This window comes from Salvia miltiorrhiza, chromosome 1 (assembly GCF_028751815.1).
Source record: "Salvia miltiorrhiza cultivar Shanhuang (shh) chromosome 1, IMPLAD_Smil_shh, whole genome shotgun sequence".
In the NCBI taxonomy this organism is placed as follows: Eukaryota; Viridiplantae; Streptophyta; class Magnoliopsida; order Lamiales; family Lamiaceae; genus Salvia; species Salvia miltiorrhiza.
The window spans coordinates 9188191-9209698 of record NC_080387.1 but is presented as its reverse complement, the minus strand read 5'-3'; the positions used below and the strand labels follow the sequence as shown (position 1 = coordinate 9209698).

The window sequence follows — 21508 nt, the reverse complement described above, 5'->3', positions numbered from 1 at the left end:
ATTATTTTAATATTAAAAACTTCTTTAAGAAAAGGGCGTGATCACATTTATTTCTAAAAAATCAATTATAAAATTGATGTACAGGCTTCTTTAAGAAAAGGCGTGATCACATTTATTTCTAAAAATACTAGATCGAAATGCAAAATTAATGCAGAAGCTTCTTTAAGTAAAGACATGATCACGCTAAAAAGTCATATACAAATTGCAAAATTGAGGCAAAAGCATATTTATGAAACATCATAAAACGATGTCTTTCTAATAAATAAAAGATAAACTTAGTCAACTAACTTTACATTAATTAGAACTCGATATTTGACTACTTTGATTTAGGCCTTGAATGATAGCAGGGAGTTTAGCTCTCAAAAGATCTTTTACTTGAGATTGTAGCTAATTTGAGCTTCTAAATACTCAAACCGAGAGGCCAACTCTTCATTCTTTTTCTTCAGCTCTTCATTCTCATTTTGCAAATCAAGATTAATCATCTCTCATCTTTTGGATAGTGGCTTCAATCCATCTCCACATGCACAAAGTCGGCTCTCTCCTCTTTCTATTCTCTCTATTCCAATCGCTAATTTTCTACAAAGGAATAATACTAAGCATAAGTAGACAATTTATAAAAGGGCGTGATTACGTTCATTTCTGAACTATCATTTCAACAATCAATCACTGCATAGTATTTTGAAGACCATATACAGATTGACTTGATCACGCTTATACGATAATTAGTTTTTCTACAGAAAATTGCAATACAAGCGTGAACACGCCTTTTTTCGGGAAAAAAAAAACTAAAGATATCAGATCCAACTTACATCATTCCAAAGAAACGCACCTAGGTAACAAAATATCAATGCTTGCCTCAAAGTATTTGGCAAGTACTCTTCAGCTCTGAATGCGAATACTAACTGTTACATACCAATACCATAGACAACTATAAACAATAAAGTAAGAAACATTTGTATCAGGCTGTAGTACTCACCTAATGGCATTCGAGATAGCCATGGTAGCATCATCAACGGTTACACAAAAGTTGTATACAGGTTGCCCTTTACTTCTCATAACCACAAAATCTCTAAGTGTGTTAAGATTCCAACATACCTTCACAAAAACATGTTTAAATCTCAATCACAAGTTTCTGAGCAAGTAAGAGAGTATTTGGCAATCAATCTAAACAAGAAATTCCATGTACACATCTATTTCTCCACATCCATAATTCCATTTTGGCATTCTATATATACTTGAGCCATAACAACTTCAAACAATCTATGTGATTTCACAAAATGCACGTTTATAATAATGTTTAAAACTTTGAATTTGTATCACTATTTGCTTAATTTAAAATCAGAATAAGAACTTAAAATCAGAAATAAGACAATAAATTCAAGAAGGGGCAGACTTTTAAAATTACAACAAGGCTAGAATATAAAAATTGGATCAAAGTTGATGATTTAAATGAAAAGTTATCCCTCAAATCATTAAGCTTCCTATTTTTATGTTTGAGTCTGGATTCTCATATTAATTACCTTGAAATATTGATCTGAAATTAGCCCCATTCTATGAGCATAAGGCATCTGCTCATTAGCATCGTCTTTTCTATTTGTCACTGAACTGCCAACAATATATCCCTAAAACCCCAATTCAAAATAAAAAGAGAAAAAAAAAATAGCATTCAACATACAAGCAGCAGCAAGAGCTTCTTAGCCCCCTAACCTTATAAAAATAAAAGCGCTGAAATTGGAGCCGGCGGTTCAAAGCTTCCATCCTGTTAGAATCTGCAGGTCCAAATCTTGTGCAATTGAACATACACTAAAATATAAAATCAACACAAACCTCTTCCACTCTCATTTCAAAATATATTTTTCATACATATCAACTAAATCAATAAAGTAAAATAAGTAAACATCTTTTACTTTGGTTTTACTGATAAAATAATCAAATAATTGATTTAATAAACTGGAATTAACAACAAATTTAATGGAAACTGACTGGGGGCTGGTGGCGGAGGAAGTGTGGCGGCGGAGACAACCCATTCAACACCGAGAACAGACGTCGGCGCGGTGGTCGGTCTTCAGCGCGGGAGGCCGGCGCGGTGGTCGGTCTTCAGCGTGGGAGGCCCGCGCGGCGATCGGTCTTCAGCGAGGGACGTCGAATGACTTTATTCGGCGTTGGCGGCGAGATAGATTTGATGATTAGGGGCGGCGCGCGGTTCGATTTAGGAGAAGGGGGGAGCGGAAGACTTGTGTGAAAGAAAGAATGAATTTGGTGGAGAGGTGAAGACTATGTTTTGGAAACGGCGGGCACAACCAAGAATTACTAGGGTTTGTGCTTTATTGGTGAAATTTGGAGGGAGGAAAACAAATTGAGGGAAATCAATTTCAAATTTAATTGTTACTAATTTCCAAATTCTAACACACGGTCATAACACCAATTTAATTTAACTCACGGTCCCTCTAAATTCACGGGTAATAGTTCTTTATTTTATCTTTTTATTTTTTTTTAAATATTATTAATAATATTAGTAAATATTTTTTTTGTGACATTATTAAAAATTTAACTAGTACATCCTCCCGTGTGATACTTATTTTATCATCTTGTTTAATTTTTTTATTATGTGATACACGATTATAAAATTTTAACTAGTACATCCTCTCGTGTATCCTCTCGTGTGATACACGATTATAAAATTGATGAATTATTTATTATGTAAAATAGCTCTAATCAATAAAGATGAATTCATTTTATAATTGGACATGTATCATATGAATGACCCAAGATCTTGGCAAAAAAAAATTTTATCTAATGATCAGTATTATTATTATTATTATTATTATTATTATTATTATTATTATTATTATTATTATTATTATTATTATTAAAAATTTCACCAAAATATCTAAATATTTTTCCTTTCAAATTTTATATTAGATACGAGGAGTTTTTGAAACTTTTAATATATTTTTATTTCACAACATATTTTCTCGAAGCGGTAATGAACTGTAAATCCAAAAACTATTAGTGAATTTTGCTATTAAAATTGACCTGCCAAAATTAAAGTTGACATTATATTAAAATAATTTATACAAAATTATATAAAAATATACACTATATATATACACACACGAGTGTTAATATGCTCTAACAAATTATTTATAGTTAATGATATATAGTTTAATTTTAAAATTTGTATTTGATAAAATATAATAGAATAGTAAGAAAGATAACACTTGAAATATTTTTTTATACATTAAATGGGTAATTTAATTCGATCAAATTCGGCCAACCTTCAATTAAACTCCGAACCGAAATAATAATTGATTTTGCCAACAAAAAAAAAATTTTGAGTTTATAGTTGCAGTACTATAGTTGGGACAAATTTGCTATCATTATGTTACTATATAGATAAAAGGTTAAGTTTGCTATCAATATTGTACATAATTAATATCAAAGGTTACATTTTATAGTTTTAGGAATAACATCATATGATTTAAAATTTTATTTTTCATTTTAAGGAATAATATATCTTATTCAATTTAATTATTCCTTCTAAGTTATTCATACAAAATTGTACACACAACTCTAAATTTCATAATATATTAAGAAGATAACTTTTTATTTTAAATTTTGATTTGAAGTACAAATTTGATTAATATACCTTTTATTATGACCTTTACACGCATAAAAAGTTAATACAACTTCGTCTTCTTATACTTTAAATTAATAGGTAATATTAAAATGACATGTAAATAGATGACATTTTAAATACTATAGTTTTACAAAATACACAAGATGTAAATTATGTTTATCATTTGTAATTCAATAATTTTTTTAAAATTTTATACCAAAATATATGTATACTTTATTAACATTTAGTACAATAAAACAATCAATAATAAAATTGTATATTAAAATTAATATTCCAATACATAAAAAAATGATCAAATCTACACCAAGCACATAAAAAACTAACTACTATCATACAAGTTCTTGATGTTTATATAATATAATTTTAGATATTGTACATATTAAAATAGCCTAATAGAATATATATATTTGTGATAATAAAATTTGTCATTGTTATGTATTATTTGCGGCGGAAGATATTATTATAGTATAGAGATGGTTGGAGTGGCAAAAAAAGATTGTCACAAACTTATAGTGACGACAAATATTGACAACAAATAAATGTGTCACTAATATATAGTTTTCGTGTCGGACAAAAATATTGTCCATATATATATATATATATATGTTTAGTGACAACACCATAATCATCACTGATATATAGTCACGGTAAATATTGACAATAATATATTTTTATCATTAAGTTATTTTATTGTGACGTGACAAATAATCGTCACTATAAATATATGGTTATAGTGACATAAATAAGATCGTCACTATACTTACATAGTTATAGTGACATAAATAAGATCATCACTAACTTTTAGTAACAAAAAATATTGACAACAATAGAACTTGTCACTATTATAGTTTTTTGTGACAAAAAAAATAGTATCACAACATATATGTTTGTAGTGACAACGACATGATAGTCACTGACGTATAGTGACGATAAATACTGACAAAAAAAAAATTGTGTCACTATTACACGTTTTTGTGACGACAACATTTATTGTCGCTACATATATATTTATAGTGATAAAATTATGGTCGTCACTAACATATAGTGACAATAACTACTGACAACAATAAAATTTGTCAATGTTACAATATTTTGTGACAATAAAAATTGGTGTCACAATACAGCCGTTTTTAGTGACAAAAATTTTATCGTCACTCAGATTGTCGTCACAAGAACTTGTTTTTCTTGTAGTGTACATTATTTAACAATATATCTCATAAAAGGATAAATAATAATATAACTATTTATTAAGTATTAGATACATAATATATATAATTTCATTGTTATCTAAGTTGATAATTTAACTTAATTATAGTGTACTAAAATAATTTTAAAAGTTATAGGGTTACGTATATATTATGTTATATATAATAAAAAACTATATGCGTATTATATATTACATATATTGATATTAATACACCAATAATTTCGATATACCGTAAGGTATGGTATACCGACTTTCGGTATGGTATACCGCACTATCGGTACGACAACGGTATGGAAATTCTCATACCGAAATTTTTGGTATGCCGATCTTCGGTATACCGAAAAGTACAGTATGACAACGGTATGAAAATTCTCATACCACAATTTACGGTATGGTATACGGTATGACGGAAAATTTTCAGCATACCGTACCGATCCACCCCTACTCTAACCTTGGTACCACCATCGCCACCGCTAGTTGTGCCTTCACCGCACTCCTCTCCATGTGCAGCAACGATAAGAGGAACACCTCAATGATTTTTCTTTAGATCGCCATTTCCACCTCTCTCTTACTCCACTGCCACCACCTCTCAAACAACTAGATCCCTTCCTCCACCTCCACATATAGTTGGCTGCCAACAGTACTAGATCCGACCCCAGTAAAGTGCATTGTTACCAGCAACGCATCAATCCCACCGTCTCCACCAAAAGTTGTAGCTCCTCCGCCAACCCCCCTCTACCACATCTCTCCCCCCCTCCCTCCCGACCCCGATGTGGCCTTGCAACCCCAAAGACACTTGCGATGACGATCTTTTTAATGTGTTCGGTTTACAATGTCAAGTCCTCTAATATGGTCGAGAAACAAGATTGAACAACTCGAGGAAGTCATGGTTAGCATCTACTATGAAGCCTCCAACAACAATGTAATATAAGGGTAGTAATGTATTTTTACACAAAAATTGATTGCTTCATTCGTCCCATAAAAACATGCATAATATAGAACGACAAAAATTTTTAGAAATCATTTAATGTATAGTGTAAGTTGAGAAAGGATCCCACATTGATTGTAATGTTTAATGTGATAATTATTACTATATGTATGCATGTTTTTACGAGACAGATGAAAAATGAAAATTATGTACATATTTTTGTGGGACGGATAGAGTATTTTTAATTTTTATTTTATTTTAATAGATATTTTTAATTTATTTCTTATGTGAGAATGGATAGTTTTATAGATCGACTGAAATAAAAAATGTCAAAATGATAAAAAAGGAAAAGAGAAAAGTTTAAAATAATTATCCGAATCGGATCAGGATTAAATTTGAACCCGACGAGGAAACGAGAATTTACCCGAATCGAATAAAATCCGACCCGACTTTGATGTCCCAACACACACCAAAAGGTCCAAAACCCATAAAGTTTATACCGAAGAAAAGCTCATTGTCGCCGCTGAGCCACCTCCTTCCGCCGCCCTAGTTTTAGGTATACTCCTTCTCCAATTTACCATAACTACACTCCTTGATTTCAATTGAAACAAATTTCTAGTAAAAGCACGGAGTGCGAGTTAGCTGTTTTTCCGGCTAGAATAAAAATTTGGGTAAAGTTTTGTCCTTTTCAATTTATTTGGCATATTCGTTTTCTGCAACTGTTTAATTGTATGCTATCACCGTTGCAGCAATTTGAATGATATCTGTGATGGTTTATGTTCGAATACCTAATTTTGGTGTTCCTACTTTATTTTACATTTTGCAGTGATTTTGATATACAATATGTCTTGGTGCACTATTGAATCGGATCCTGGTATGTTTTGATTTCGCAATTCAATGTCTTAAGATTTCTTCGGTTTTTGTTTTGGCCGGAAGAAGAGAACGGAAAAACGGAAAAGTAATTACTCGTTGTGTGATTTATGGTTATGTGTCATTGGAAAGAGAAATTTATTTGGACGTTTAAAGTATCCTTCGTTTTAACTACTTCCTGCTCCGTCCCTTAAACATCTTCCTTTATTTCTATTTTCGTCGGTCCCCAAAACATATTTTTAATCTATTTTTTAAAACAATTCCTCTAACTATTATCCTTACCATATTCACTTTTTTATGTGATCCTTTTGCACTCATCAAATACACAACTAACTTTTATTAAATCCCATGTTGTCTCCCCTTAGGAAGATGAGTTGGAGTAATATATAAGGCATCTGACAAGCATGGGAGTTTCTGACTTTTGTTAAGCCATACAGCCTTAGGTTCGTCAAAGCTCATCTAGAAACGAAGATAACAATTTGTTCCTTTGTTTTTTTTCTGAATCATAAGAAAAATCAGTTTGTTATCTGAGGTTTATGGACTGAATGGATGAAGATGTAACTGTGGTTTTATGCTTTTATGTATATTTGCTGTTATTGTGGAATAAAGAGTGGAATATTATTGACTCGTTCTGACCCCACTTTCTCAACCCTTGCCATGGAATATCTAATGTTCAAGTTGTACGAGTTGTACAATATTGGAGATTCCTAAAAAGCTGATGACAGAATTCTATGACTTTGTCATGTGCATAGCTGTAGCATAAAGGGCTACTCGATGAAGTTTAGAAATTGGTCTGTCTTTGTAAGTAAAGGCTTACTAAAAGGGTGCTGAGGTGGTGAAACCATCCTAATATGCATGACCTAATTGAGTGTTATTAACAAGCTGTCAAAGAATACATAGCCATTATATCTAATGTTCTTTAATTGAAGCTCGTGAAGTATGTCAAAGTCTCTTATGCAGCATACATGTCTATGCACGTGTGTTTATATTTGTGTGTATGTCTATCTCCTCTTATGCTAGCATTACATATTTGAGTACATTCAGGAGCTATTTCTTCAATATGGAAAACTAAATACGTTTATGTTCTTGAACTTCTTTTGCTCGTGTTAGAAGATTCTTAAAGTAAATTAAATTTTGTTTTACACTGCAGGTGTTTTCACAGAACTTATACAGCAGATGCAAGTGAAAGGTGTTCAGGTATTTTTCTGCCAATATAGGCATTTAGGTCTGGTTCATATATATTGAATTTAATGGTGTACTTTTACGAGTGTCACATTCATAATGATTGATGGCTGATGAGTTTCCAAACTTCCAATAAATTTTGTACGCAAGCAGTTGGTAATTGATCGTGCTTGGCGATTGGTTAATTATTACAATTAAGGTGGGAGGGAGTTGGTCAATTAAACTGGGATTGTTTGATTAAGATGTACTTTTATTTTGAAGTGAGCGATAAACATTATTACTCAGTTAAAAGTGAGCCGTTTCCTTAGTCCTTGTATACCTTGCCATATTTTGTAGCTGGTCGTCTGGCTTTTGTCTAAATGGCAAGAATAATGGTTAATGGAATTATTGTGGCATAAAATTAACGCTTCATCATCTCCAGGTTCTAGGATATCTGATAATAATGTTTGCTGGTATTGCTCATTTGCCCAAAGTTTTGATCTTATTTTGTTCTTTCAGTATAGGTTTATATGCTGTTGTCACTTTTGTAATTTACGTATCAGATTATTTTAGCAATCACGTATTTATTTCAATTATTATGCTCAAACAGGTTGAGGAGTTGTATTCTTTGGATCTTGATTCACTAGACAATCTAAGGTAAACTTCGTGAATATCACTTTGTTCAATTAATGCCACGATTCTATTTTTTCCTCCCGCTTTTGGCTAAGTAATGCTTTTGAAGTTTTGCTATTACGTTATTGGCCCTGAGTTTCGTTTATGTCTCCTTCATGGACAGGCCAGTTTATGGGCTAATATTCCTCTTTAAATGGCGTCCGGGAGAAAAGGATGACCGCCTTGTAATAAAGGATCCAAACCCAAACTTGTTTTTTGCCAGCCAGGTTAGTATCCCTAACCAGAATCACAGCTAGTCAAAATTGGAAGAGTTTTGAAGTGCTTCAATATTTCTAGGCATATTGGAAGAGTTTTGAAGTGCTTCAATCTTTCTGCAGGTAATAAATAATGCCTGTGCAACCCAAGCAATCCTATCGATTCTGATGAACAGTCCTGATGTTGATATTGGGCCAGAGTTGTCAGCGCTGAAGGAATTCACAAAAAACTTCCCGCCCGAGCTTAAAGGGTTGGCTATCAATAACAGCGAAGCAATCCGCACAGCGCACAACAGTTTCGCAAGACCTGAGCCCTTTGTACCTGAAGAACAGAGAGCATCTGGGAAAGACGATGATGTATATCACTTCATAAGCTATATACCGGTTGATGGGGTACTTTATGAGCTTGATGGCCTGAAAGAGGGACCTATAAGCCTGGGGCCGTGCCCTGTTGGAGGACAAGGCGATATCGAATGGCTACGCTTGGTACAACCTGTGATTCAGGAGCGCATCGAGAGATATTCCCAAAATGAAATAAGATTCAATCTGATGGCCATAATAAAGAACAGGAAAGAAATTTATACAGCTGAGCTCAAAGAACTCCAAAGGAAGAGGGAACGGATCCTCCAACAACTTGGCGCGTTGCAGTCAGAGAGAATGGTGGACGGAAGTACTGTGGAAGCGCTTAACATGTCGCTTTCAGAGATAAATGCTGGGATTGAAGCTGCGACTGAGAAGATTGTGATGGAGGAGGAGAAGTTCAAGAAATGGAGAACCGAAAACATTCGTCGAAAGCACAACTACATACCCTTTCTCTTCAACTTCTTGAAGATTCTTGCTGAAAAGAAGCAGTTGAGACCTCTCATAGAAAAGGCCAAACAGAAATCCTCTAAATCTTGAGGGAGGGGGGTGTGTCCTTATCAACTTTGGAAAAAGCTGTTAATTTTATCATCTTAAGATAACTGTTTAAGATTCTGCCTATTTTTATTTGGCATGCATGACATTTCTTTTTGTGGTTATGTACTAGAAGAATTTTATGAATGTTATTTATAGTTTTCTAAATGGTCACTATCTATTAATACTTCAAATGTTTGAATCCTATTTCTTTCAAAATCGATGGTTGTGTCAAAACTACTTGTATTATAACTAACTATGCCACGACAGAGTGTAACATTATAGGTGTAAAGAACATTTCTTTTCGAAGTTGTAGAAATCTGTCACAGAGAAGACACTCTTTAGTATAGTGATTATTTGTTGGAATAAGTCCTACAAATCAAAATGCGTAGGTATAAAGCAAATTTGGGGCAAATTTCACATATAAAATAGGATGTAATATCAATTTAAATAAATTCTAAATTATAATGCCTAACATCGATATTACCAATCTTAATAAATAATGATGTGTCTTTCCCCGCCTCAAAAAAAATAAAATGATGTGTCTTTCCAAAAAAAAAAAAATATTAATGACATGACGAAATAGGGTTTTGTTTCTAAATTATATGCCTAATTTCGAAAATATCAATTTTAATAAAGAAAAAATTATCATAAAATACACAAAGTTAGGATGAATTCTGATTTTGCACACAACCTTTGAAATTTGAAATAAAATACATCAATTTTTTTCCCAATTTAAAATTCTCCTAAATTAAAAACTTCGTAATTCAATATGAAAATAAAGTTTCCCCTTGCAATCAAACATTAATAGAAAAGAAAATAAAAATAAAAATAAAATTTTAATTTTGCTCACAATCTTTATAATTTGAAATAAATTAAATTAAATTTTAAATTGTTACAATTATTTTCATTTTATTGTGAATTAATGTTTGTGAAATAGTTTAGTGCCCCAAATTACCAACAAAGCAAAACTGTGTAAAGAAAATAGTAATGTTGGAAGAAATGTTATCAACAGAATGTTAATAACATTATAACCAATATGCAGCGGAAAGTATAAACACACAGAAATACTTTTTTCACGGATTATAAATAACCCGTGAGTGCCTCAAGGCTAAATCCACTATGTTGAATCAACAAAAACAAAGTACAAATTTGGATCTTCTTGGAGATCTATCTTTACAGAATATCTGCCTAAGATAAACCAACCTATCTACTTTCAGTACTACAATGTTGATACAACACAGAACCCAAACACAGCCGAATAACAAAAGTTAATCGGACAAAGCAAACAACCAGCTACGCTCCAATGGCCTTGCACTTCAAATCTTGCCCTCGACGTCCCGTCGATACAAAGATAGACTTTACAGATTGGCTGCCTAAGTCTACTTCGTCAAAGCAATCCTTGAAGAACCGGTGACACGTTTGCAACAGGAAAATGACGAAATGGCTGTGAGTGAATGTTAAGTCGCTGATAATGCACTTCCAAAACGTGAGGACGATTGAAGCTTCTTGCTGCATTTATAGGCCTTCATGTCGTGGTTGGTTTCATCCACTTTCCACTTCCAGAACCTTCTTATAACTGTTGCAATCCATCTTAAAAAACTGCTAGTCGACCAGCCTTGGGATGTTGGCTACGAGATCATGGTTCCTAAAAAATAGCAACAACCTGCCCACTACTATGCATCATGCATAACCGTTTATCCACTTATTAAAAACGTGGTCAACAAGCATAAAGCTATTATTTCACAACCAAAGAATAAGAAAACGTGAAAGGAAGGTAAAGATTATATATATACATTTACCAATGGAGAGTCAAAGTATGGAGTCAAGGCAGACTTCAGAATGTTGGTTGAAACCCAGAAATGTTGACACCATGAATGTTATCAACATTCCACCCAACATTGAAAACACGTATGTTATCAACATTGGTCCCAACATTGTCGGAGTCAACATTGACTCTAACAATCTCCTCCTTAATCTTTTCCTTCCTGCAACAAAAACACAAATAAAGAAAAAACTATATACAGAAAAGAATTCTATGTTACAGGAATTCAGATCAAGGAAGAGTAAGAAAAACTCCCCCTTAATCAAACAAGAGGTGAACCTCAAAAATCAGTCCAGAAAAGATGTCGTAACAACACTCCCCCTGAAACAAACAAGAGGTACAACCTTAAGTAAGCACTTGAGGTACAACCTTAAGAACACAAACTGAATGTTGACCCAACAATCCGTTTGGAACAACCAAGAGAAAGAAAAGAACTCCCCCTGAACTGAGAAACATAAGAACCTGTAAAACAGAAGAAAGTAAAACAAACAACAGCATTCAGAGCATTAAACCTCTCGATCAACATACTCAGAATGAACAAAACAAGCAGCAGCATTCAGAGCATTTAACCTCTCGATCAACATACTCAGAATGAACAAAACAAGCAGCATCATTCAGATCATTTAACCTCTCGATCAACATTGATTTAAACCAAGAAGAACCCTTCCACAAACAAGTTGATCAAATGAAGCTTTGCTTTATTTGATCAAAATGAAGGTTGGCCAAAGGCCAAGACCTTCATTTGACCTGCCCAACACAATATACGAAGGTATATCAAAAACATGATAAATGTTGAACCAACAGATAATCAAAAACCAAGATAATATAAACTATGTTACCAAAAACAGGTGCTCATGCACCACAAACATCCACGGGGATAAAAACCCCTAAAAACCAAACAAGAAAAAACGATGTCCATGCATCAAACACACCTCCAAAGAAACAAAACATTGTTTTGAACCAAAACACTGCCAACAAACGCGGTAGATTTCTACTCCCCCTTTTTTGTTGAAGAAGGAAAAGGTAGGAGTTTGGAGAAAACTTGTTCACAACAGTCAACTCGTGCAAGCATATCCTGCCCCATCTTGATCGTCCGATCCACCATCAGTTGTACTTGTCTTTTCAGCTTGAGAAGATCCTCTCTGGCCTTGATGAGCTCTGCAACGTCAAGATCAATTTCAACTTCTGAATCTCCAGCTGGTTCCTTGCCCTTACGAGATGTTGATGTTTCTTTAGTGAGATGGGCTTTGATAGAACTGATGTTGGAAACATCAAGAGCAACATTTGGAGCAGTTGCACGATCAACATATTCGTCGTCACCATACTTGTCGATCTCAGCTTCAGCAGAGTCAGCTTCATCATCAGGCTGAGGAGACAAAGAAGGACCAGCACGTGGAGATTCGTAAGGGAGATCTTTGACACGATCAGGAGTGAGAAGGGTTTTGTAAAACTCAAGCAAGTTCTTCTCTTCAACAAGCACAGCTTCCTCTCTCTCCTTGAGTCCTTGCTGAACCAAGAGATTGTAGATGAGGCTTGGAAAGAGAAGCATACTACCTCCTGTGGACTTAAAGGCTGCACGAGAGATGTTAACAAACACTTGCTCACCAAAGTTGAAAGCCAATGGCTTACCAACTTTAAAGATAAATTCTACTTGTTCCTTGGTTAGAGCAGTAGTGTTTTTGCTTGGAAGCCAGTTGTAAACTGCAATCTTGTGAAGCACAGAATATTTCCAAGACAAGGTGGATGCAGCAAATTTTGAGGTCCATGCCTTAAGTTTCCCTCCAGTCAACTCCCTAGTCATCTCATCATCATCAACCTCAACATCATCAGTGTTAGGATTCGCAGTGTAGCATGCTTTGTTAATGGCAAATAGGGAGAAATTAAAGACCTTACCCCTAACAAACACTTTCCCATATTTAACAGATTTTGGGTCAAAAGCCTCTGTCATCAGATTAACATAGAACTCCATAACAATCTGAGCATCATAGGCAAAAACATTGACAACTGTACCCCACATACCCCTATCTTGTAAAAGGATATCAAGCTTATACTTTGAGAAAAAATCCTCATTCGCACGTCTATCATTATGAAACTTCCTAGCAGCCAACACTTTGAGAGCATTCTTCGCTTCACGAGTGTAAAAACGAGTAGAGTGCGACTTACTAACCTCAACCTCTGATTCAGAGGAGCTTCCAGAGCAGCTAATGCGAGGAGAGGTAGTGTGAGAGGCTGAAGAGACCTTACCGCTCTTTGAGGTGGGAGAATGTTCAACCTTTGGCTTGAGTACTGGTGGCTGTGATGTTGGACCAACATCACTGTCTTCTCGGCTAGGAAGGTTAAGAGTTGATGGAATCACCCGTGTGGATTTGGATCTTGAGGAACGCCTGAGAGAGGCCATACCAGCTTTACGTTTCCGGCTCTTCTTGTCAGGGACAAAGGTTTCAACATCAATAACATATGTGCTTTCTTCTGGATCAACATCCTGATCAACATCAAGAGCTTTTTCAGTTTTATCAACATCCATGGATGTGGGTTCATTGCCAACACCAGTACATTCTTCTTCAGCAACAACTAAAGCTTTATCAACATCTGATCCAGGTTGTGAGGCAAGATCAAGAAGAGCCTCTTTGGCAATTTCCCCAATTCTCTCCAAAGAGATATCTTGAGAAGCATGCGCTGATTCCTCTTTTGAAGACGGAATTGACTCTTCGCTTGGGGTGACAAAGGGAGTTTGATGTTGATCAGCACCAAAAGCTGGATGCCCTGTGGACTTTTCTGAGACCGCATGAACAGTAGGGTTATGCAGAGGAGATTGCCCCTTCTTGAGTTCTTCGTCAACCTTAAGAGAGGAACCAGGACACGACGCCATTTTTGAATGGAAGATCTCAAAAGGAGTAACAGTGGAAATCGGCTCAGGATTGATGGGAGTTTCCACCATTTGCAAAGAGACAGAAGCAACATCAGTCCCAACAGACGACTCTGTAGTGCTCCTCTTCGGAGAGCCTTTTGGAGAAGGAGCCGGAGCAAAGGTTTCTCCTGGGACTTCCACCGATGTTTGGGAAGACGAGGGTTTGTCGGTTGATTCGGCCATCTGTGGGAGAGCGGAGAGATGTTTGGCTGCACTTTTCGGTGATCCGAAGTGTTGGATCAAACTCTTGATGAGTGAAGAAAGATCTGTGTCTTTGTCCATGACTTTTGGGCTTCAAGGAGGAACACTGCACAAATCTCGATAGAAGGGTTTGTGAAGTGAAAGGTAATAATGAAGAATAAGAATAACCCCCTTAAATACAAACGAGAAGACCCCAGCCAACATCAACCACTAAGCCACGAGATAAAATCAAATCCCATAAAAATCTCCCACACAAAAACAAATCAAAATTCGAAAACCATATCACAAGAAACAAGGAGAGGCGGATCAAGCATTAGAAGAACAAACCCTAGAAACACAATTCACAGATAAGATCACCAAGGAAAAAGATAAAGAGAGAGAACCAAAAAAGAGAAGAGATATGCCTATCGAAACAGAAAAGTAGCGCCATAATTACTTCAAATGTTAGTCCAACATTAGAAGTCAATGTTATCCAACATCCGGAACAACAGACTATGATTCTTTCAGCAGAGGAAGATACTTTAAGCCAAAACACTTTGAGATCTTAAAAGCCCAACATCCATTTTCCCTGAGTGCATCGTCGCAGCGAACGCCGTGTCCCGAGTACTTAGATGAGAGTATAGATGATCTCAATTATTAAAAGATGTTTTATGACCGTCAAGCCTCACTCTTGTGCTACCGGTCTTATAACATCAAACACATTTTTTTTATTATATCATCTGCTAAAAGAACACAACATAAATCGGTTAGTACGAACAACATCAAACAACCAACATGGACACTTCACTGTCAGTAACACAGGCTCCAACATGCATATGCCTAAACAAAAGAAAAAAACAAACACAAGAAACAAAAACAGATGTTAGGATCCAACAAAAACAGCCTAAGTCCTAACACCTCACATGCAAGAACACTTAAATGCAACACAAACCGAGAGACTCCTAAGATGGGAGAATCTCTCAAAATCTAAAGCCTTGGTAAAAATATCAGCAAGCTATTTTTCAGTAGGAATGTATTCCAACACAATGAGTTTTTTCTCAACAAGATCTCTTATGAAATGATGACGAATGTCAATGTGCTTTGTGCGAGAATGTTGAACAGGATTCTTAGAAATCTCTATAGCACTAGTGTTGTCACACATAACAGTCAAGATGTTACTCTCCATACCATAGTCATCCAACATCTGTCTGAGCCAAAGAAGTTGAGCACAACAACTGCCAGCAGCAATGTATTCGGCTTCAGCAGTAGAAAGAGAAACACAGTTTTGTTTCTTGCTTGACCAGGACACAACATTGTTTCCCGAAAGATAACATCCTCCACTTGTGCTTTTTCTGTCATCAGCATCTCCTGCCCAATCAGCATCACTAAATCCAACAATATTAGAGTTAGTGTCTTTGGAATACCACATTCCAAGTTCGGAGGTTCCAGCAACATAACGTATGATGCGCTTAACAGCCTTCAAATGTGACTCCTTTGGCTGAGCTTGGTACCTAGCACACACTCATACACTGTACAGAATATCAGGTCTACTTGCAGTTAGATAAAGCAAACTGCCAATCATTCCTCGGTATAATGTTGGATCAACATCACGTCCAACATCGTCCTTGCATAATCTGTCAATGGAACCCATGGGAGTTTTCATGTGTTTAGCAGAATCAAGGACAAATCTTTGAACAAGACTTTTTGAGTACTTGCTTTGTGAGAAGAAAATGCCTTCAGGAGTTTGTGTTACTTGTAAACGTAAGAAAAAATTCAATTGCCCCACCATACTCATTTCGAATGTGGTAGACATGGCTTGAACAAAATCCTTCACAAGCTTATCATTAGTAGCACCAAGCACAATGTCATCAACATAAATCTGTGCAATGATAGTGTTACCAGCATGCCTTTTGATGAACAAAGTCTTATCAACTTGACCACGAGAAAAACCATAATCAAGGAGAAATACTGTCAACCTTTCATACCACGCACGTGGTGCTTGTTTTAAGCCATACAAAGCTTTTTTTAGTTTAAACACATGATCAGGCTTACTAACATTTTCAAACCCTTTAGGCTGTTCAACATAGGCTTCCTCAGATAAGACACCATTTAGAAAGGCACTCTTAACATCCATCTGTAACAAAGAGATTCCAAACTGACAAGCAATGGCAAACAACAGCCTAATTGACTAAATTCTAGCAACAGGAGCAAAAGTTTCATCAAAATCAATCCCTTCCACTTGAGTGTACCATTGTGCTACCAATCTAGCTTTGTTTCTAACAATGTTACCGGACTCATCAGTTTTATTCTTGAAAATCCACTTGGTACCCATAACGTTCTTGTTATGTGGTCTAGGGACAAGATCCCATACATCATTTCTAATAAACTGATTAAGTTCTTCATGCATAGCATTAACCCACATGAAATCTTTAAGAGCATCTGCAGCATTCTTTGGTTCAACAAGCGACAGATAACATTCAAGCTCACACACAGAAGTCATACAAGCAATTATTACCAGCTCTTTATATTTAACTTCCTTCTTCTGTCGAGTGACAACTTTCTCACCCACATCTCCAATTATTTGAGAACTTGGATGATCTCTTCTCACATGATTTGGGGGATCTCGTCTGATGGAATCATGAAGAAATTGAGCTTCCAACTCTTCTTCAGAGTTTGACACGTAGTTACCAGCTTCTCCTTCTGATGTTGACCCGGACGAAGTAACATCATATGTTGGTACATATGTTGTACCATCATTGACACTTCTGTGGTGATCAGAAGCATGACTTGTGCAGTTGGGCTCCTCAAGTAGCTCAGTAACATCTTTATCCTCAGTTTTATCAATGAGACTAAGAGAATCATCAAATACAACATTAGCAGTCTCTTGAATAGTCTTTGTTCTCAGGTTATACACATGATAAGCATGACTATTCACAGAGTACCCAAGGAAGAGTCCCTTGTCACTTTTGGAATCAGATTTGTTAAGATGATCACGGTCATTCAAGATGTAGTAGACACATCCAAAAATATGAAAGTATTTGAGGTTAGGTTTCTTACCTTTAAGAATCTTGTAAGGTGTTAACATAGTACCTGGTCTCATGTACACCCTATTGATGATGTGACACGCTGTACTCACTGCCTCAGCCCACAGTCGTTTGGAGAGGCCTTTCGCTTGCAACATTGCTCTTACCATTTCCTGAATGGTTCTATTCTTTCTTTCGGCAACACCATTTTGCTGAGGAGTTTTGGGTGCAGAAAACTCATGGAAAATTCCATTGTTAGTACATAAAACATCAAAAAGAGAGTTCTCAAATTCTTTGCCATGGTCAGTCCTAATTCTGCCAACATACTGGCCATATTGAACTCTAAACCTTTTATAAAGCTTCTTGAAATGAGCAAAAGTTTCAGATTTGATTTTCAAGAATTCAACCCAAGTGTATCTCGAGAAATCATCAGCACACACAAGAACATACCATTTACCTCCTAAGCTTTCAACTTCAATGGGTCCCATTAGATCCATGTGCAGGAGCTCGAAATATTTTGAGGTACAGCATGTTGACAGCATTGGATGAGCTGTCTTGTGTTGCTTCCCCTTCTGGCAAGGTTGACACACAACATCTTTCTTGAAATTTAGATTAGGAAGGCCTCGAACTGCATCATGTGTGAGCAACTTTTGAAGATTCTTGAAGTTAACATGTCCAAGTCGTTGATGCCAAAGCTCAACATCATCCAGTTTGACTGCATTGCAGAAAGTTTCTTTTTGGGACTTGTAACAGTTGTCAGACGACCTTTTTCCCATCATCACACACTGATTTGAGTCATCAAACACTTCACAAATATGTTTGTCGAACTTTACAGTCATACCTGCATCACACAACTGACTAATGCTAAACAGGTTAGCCTTAAGCCCTTCAACAAGATACACATCTTTTAATTTCAGAAAATCAGTAACATTGAGAACTCATTTCCCCAAAATTGTTCCTTTCGCACCTCCTCCAAAAGTGACTTTTCCTCCTGATGTTGGAACGAAGTCAGAGAGTAAAGCCTTTGCTCCTGTCATATGTCTAGAACACCCACTGTCAAAGTATCAATTCTCAGAAATATTAGCATTCAACGAGGTGTAGACAACAGTATTATATGTTTCATTTTGTTCTCTCTTGTCCAACAATCTGCTAAAGTCAAATCTGCCAATGTTACTAACATTCTTCTGATAACAATCAAACATCTGTGTCGCAGATTTTACAGCACAATCACTTATATATTTGACACAATGAGGTTTGATATGTCCAGGAGCAGAACAATAATGACAAACATAAGATTTTTTCTTTTTGCTTTTCTTATGAGGATCCTTTATGTTGTCAACATTCACACTGACATTTCTTTCTTTAACAAAAACAGTAGTATTACGATGTTCCTTTCTTTGCTCCTCAGCACAGAAACCAATACCAAAGTTACTATGCTGACCTTGAGACAGGACTTCATTTAAACGTGAGGTGCCTTTGTTAAAACGTTTAAACACCCTTTCAGAATCACAAACTTTACCTTGGAGAATATCAAGTTCAACATCACGTTGAGAGAGCAACCTTTCAAGCCTTGTAATTTGCCCTTTGAGATTTTGGTTTTCATCAACCAACATACAGATGTCATTTCTCATCTCCCGACATTGAGAATCAACAATCTCATAGAGATCTTTAAAATTCTCCATCTCTTTCAGTGGATCACTGTCCTATTCTTCCAAAGGTGCAACACAACAAAAATCTGGTACACTAGAATTGAAATCATCAAGAATAGTAATTTCATACCAGTTAGTTGTGTTAGTGGGGATCTTTATCCCATCAATCTCCTGAACATCAGTATCCATGTCAAAAACATCATTATCAATAATCACAACAAACTGATCATTTTCAGAAGAGATGTTCACATCAGTGTTGGCAACATCAACATCAACATTCATATTGTCAGTCTCATCAATCAGATCAACATCACAGTCAGATCTAGAAATATTGTCATCAACACTCAGAGTTTCAGATTCAGACAAACTATCTGAATAAATTATTTCATCATCAAGATTTTCAAGGGCTCCAATCATGTCTTTTCCCTGCAAATCTTCTTCATCAACAGTAGCAACAAGCAGAACCTTTTCTTCCTCAAAATCTGAGTCATCACTAAGAGTTGCAGTAAGACCAGAATGCCTTTTTCTTGCAATTGTGGGACACTCATTTGCATAGTGGCCCATCCCTTGACAGCCCCTGCACTGAATGTGATCAAAACTTCTTACCTCAGATGTTGTTCCAACATTCTTCTTAACATTGGTGATGTTGGATGAAGATCCAGCAGACATCCCAGAAGGTTTCCTATAACCACTTTTGGACTTTCCTTTCTTGAAAGATTTCAGCATGTTGTTAAAATTTTTAACCAACATGGCAAGGTTAACATCATCTTCCTCCTCGGGATCAACATCTGTACACTCAGACATGTTAGTAATTTCAGAGTTTTCAGGGATCTTTTCAACACGAAAAGCCACACTTTTGGACACATGATCAGCTTTCTGCTGTTCAAGATTCATCTCAAAAGTTAACAACTTACTGACCAGATCACCAACACGCATGGTAGCAACATCAGTAGTTTCTTCAATTGAAGAAATTTTCATGTTATACCTTTCAGGAAGAGATCTCAGTATCTTACTGACCAATCTTTCATTGCTAATAGGTTCCCCAAGTCCAACAGCTTCATTTGAGATTTCGCATAGCTTTTCATAGTATGCAGAAATAGTCTCATCATCGCGCATCCTCAAAATCTCAAATTTGGTGGTCAACATTCGCATTTTTGTCGCTCTAACACTGGCTGAACCTTCACATTGTTCCTGCAAAATGAGCCAAGCATCTCGAGCTTCTGTGCAATTAGAAATCATACGAAACGCAGGAACATCAACATAGATAAAGATAGCATTCAAGGCTCTGGAGTTATGGTTAGAAATGAGTCTTTCATCAGCAGACCATTTACTCTCGGGTGTGAGAGAAGTAACTCCATTATCATCAGTGGTACGCGGTGGAGTCCATCCATCCAACACAGCAACCCAGGCACGTTCATCAATAGATTTGATATAGATTTTCATCCTAGTTTTCCACAAGTTGTAGTTCTTGCCACTACTATCAAGAGTAGGAGGCCGAGCCGACACACTTGACAAATCCATTGGTGGTAATTTGGCACACAGGAATCGATTCTTAGTACGTCAAGAACCTGCTCTTGATGCCAATTGAAATAGTTTAGTGCCCAAAATTACCAACAAAGTAAAACTGTGTAAAGAAAATAGTAATGTTGGAAGAAATGTTATCAACAGAATGTTAATAACATTATAACCAACATGCAGCGGAAAGTATAAACACACAGGAATACTTTTTTCACGGATTATAAATAACCCGTGAGTGCCTCAAGGCTAAATCCACTATGTTGAATCAACAAAAACAAAGTACAAATTTGGATCTTCTTGGAGATCTATCTTTACAGAATATCTGCCTAAGATAAACCAACCTATCTACTTTCAGTACTACAATGTTGATACAACACAGAACCCAAACACAGCCGAATAACAAAAGTTAATCGGACAAAGCAAACAACCTGCTACGCTCCAATGGCCTTGCACTTCAAATCTTGCCCTCGACGTCCCGTCGATACAAAGATATACTTTACAGATTGGCTGCCTAAGTCTACTTCGTCAAAGCAATCCTTGAAGAACCGGTGACACGTTTGCAGCAGGAAAATGACGAAATGGCTGTGAGTGAATGTTAAGTCGCTGATAATGCACTTCCAAAACGTGAGGATGATTGAAGCTTCTTGCTGCATTTATAGGCCTTCATGTCGTGGTTGGTTTCATCCACTTCCCACTTCCAGAACCTTCCTATAACTGCTGCAATCCATCTTCAAAAACTGCTAGTCGACCAGCCTTGGGATGTTGGCTACTAGATCATGGTTCCTAAAAAATAGCAACAACCTGCCCACTACTATGCA

The 21508-nt window shown here is 35.9% G+C and overlaps 4 protein-coding genes across 12 annotated transcripts; 1 reads left to right on the top strand and 3 right to left on the bottom strand.

Annotated features, from left to right (window-relative positions):
• Positions 1-226: 226 nt before the first annotated feature.
• LOC131006522 (glutamate--tRNA ligase, chloroplastic/mitochondrial-like) lies at positions 227-2376 on the bottom strand. Of its 7 annotated transcripts, XM_057933675.1 has the most exons (6): positions 1984-2373; positions 1708-1769; positions 1521-1605; positions 977-1095; positions 856-885; positions 227-576 (listed from the first exon to the last, which is right to left on the bottom strand). In XM_057933675.1, the coding sequence occupies exons 3-6, from the start codon at positions 1566-1568 to the stop codon at positions 486-488; spliced, it is 288 nt and encodes a 95-aa protein (XP_057789658.1). In that variant the 5' UTR covers positions 1569-1605; positions 1708-1769; positions 1984-2373; the 3' UTR covers positions 227-485. The 7 variants fall into 7 exon arrangements, 2 of the variants coding, with proteins under 2 accessions (XP_057789658.1, XP_057789657.1); XR_009095568.1 differs by lacking the exon at positions 856-885 and having other exon boundaries at positions 1984-2370; XM_057933674.1 differs by lacking the exon at positions 1521-1605 and having other exon boundaries at positions 1984-2370.
• A 3868-nt stretch (positions 2377-6244) lies between these two features.
• Positions 6245-9755, top strand: LOC131006521 (ubiquitin carboxyl-terminal hydrolase 2). 3 transcript variants are annotated; one of them, XM_057933671.1, is made up of 6 exons: positions 6245-6446; positions 6602-6649; positions 7796-7842; positions 8417-8463; positions 8603-8705; positions 8817-9755. In XM_057933671.1, the coding sequence occupies exons 2-6, from the start codon at positions 6619-6621 to the stop codon at positions 9591-9593; spliced, it is 1005 nt and encodes a 334-aa protein (XP_057789654.1). In that variant the 5' UTR covers positions 6245-6446; positions 6602-6618; the 3' UTR covers positions 9594-9755. The 3 variants fall into 3 exon arrangements, with proteins under 3 accessions (XP_057789654.1, XP_057789655.1, XP_057789656.1); XM_057933672.1 differs by having other exon boundaries at positions 6246-6331; XM_057933673.1 differs by lacking the exons at positions 6245-6446; positions 6602-6649 and adding an exon at positions 6702-7088.
• Positions 9756-12403: 2648 nt separating this feature from the next.
• LOC131015849 (uncharacterized) lies at positions 12404-14602 on the bottom strand. Its single transcript, XM_057944325.1, has one exon. It carries the CDS (start codon positions 14600-14602, stop codon positions 12404-12406), a length of 2199 nt encoding a protein of 732 aa, XP_057800308.1.
• A 4624-nt stretch (positions 14603-19226) lies between these two features.
• Positions 19227-20693, bottom strand: LOC131015770 (uncharacterized). Its single transcript, XM_057944223.1, has one exon. It carries the CDS (start codon positions 20691-20693, stop codon positions 19227-19229), a length of 1467 nt encoding a protein of 488 aa, XP_057800206.1.
• Between the last annotated feature and the right edge of the window lie 815 nt (positions 20694-21508).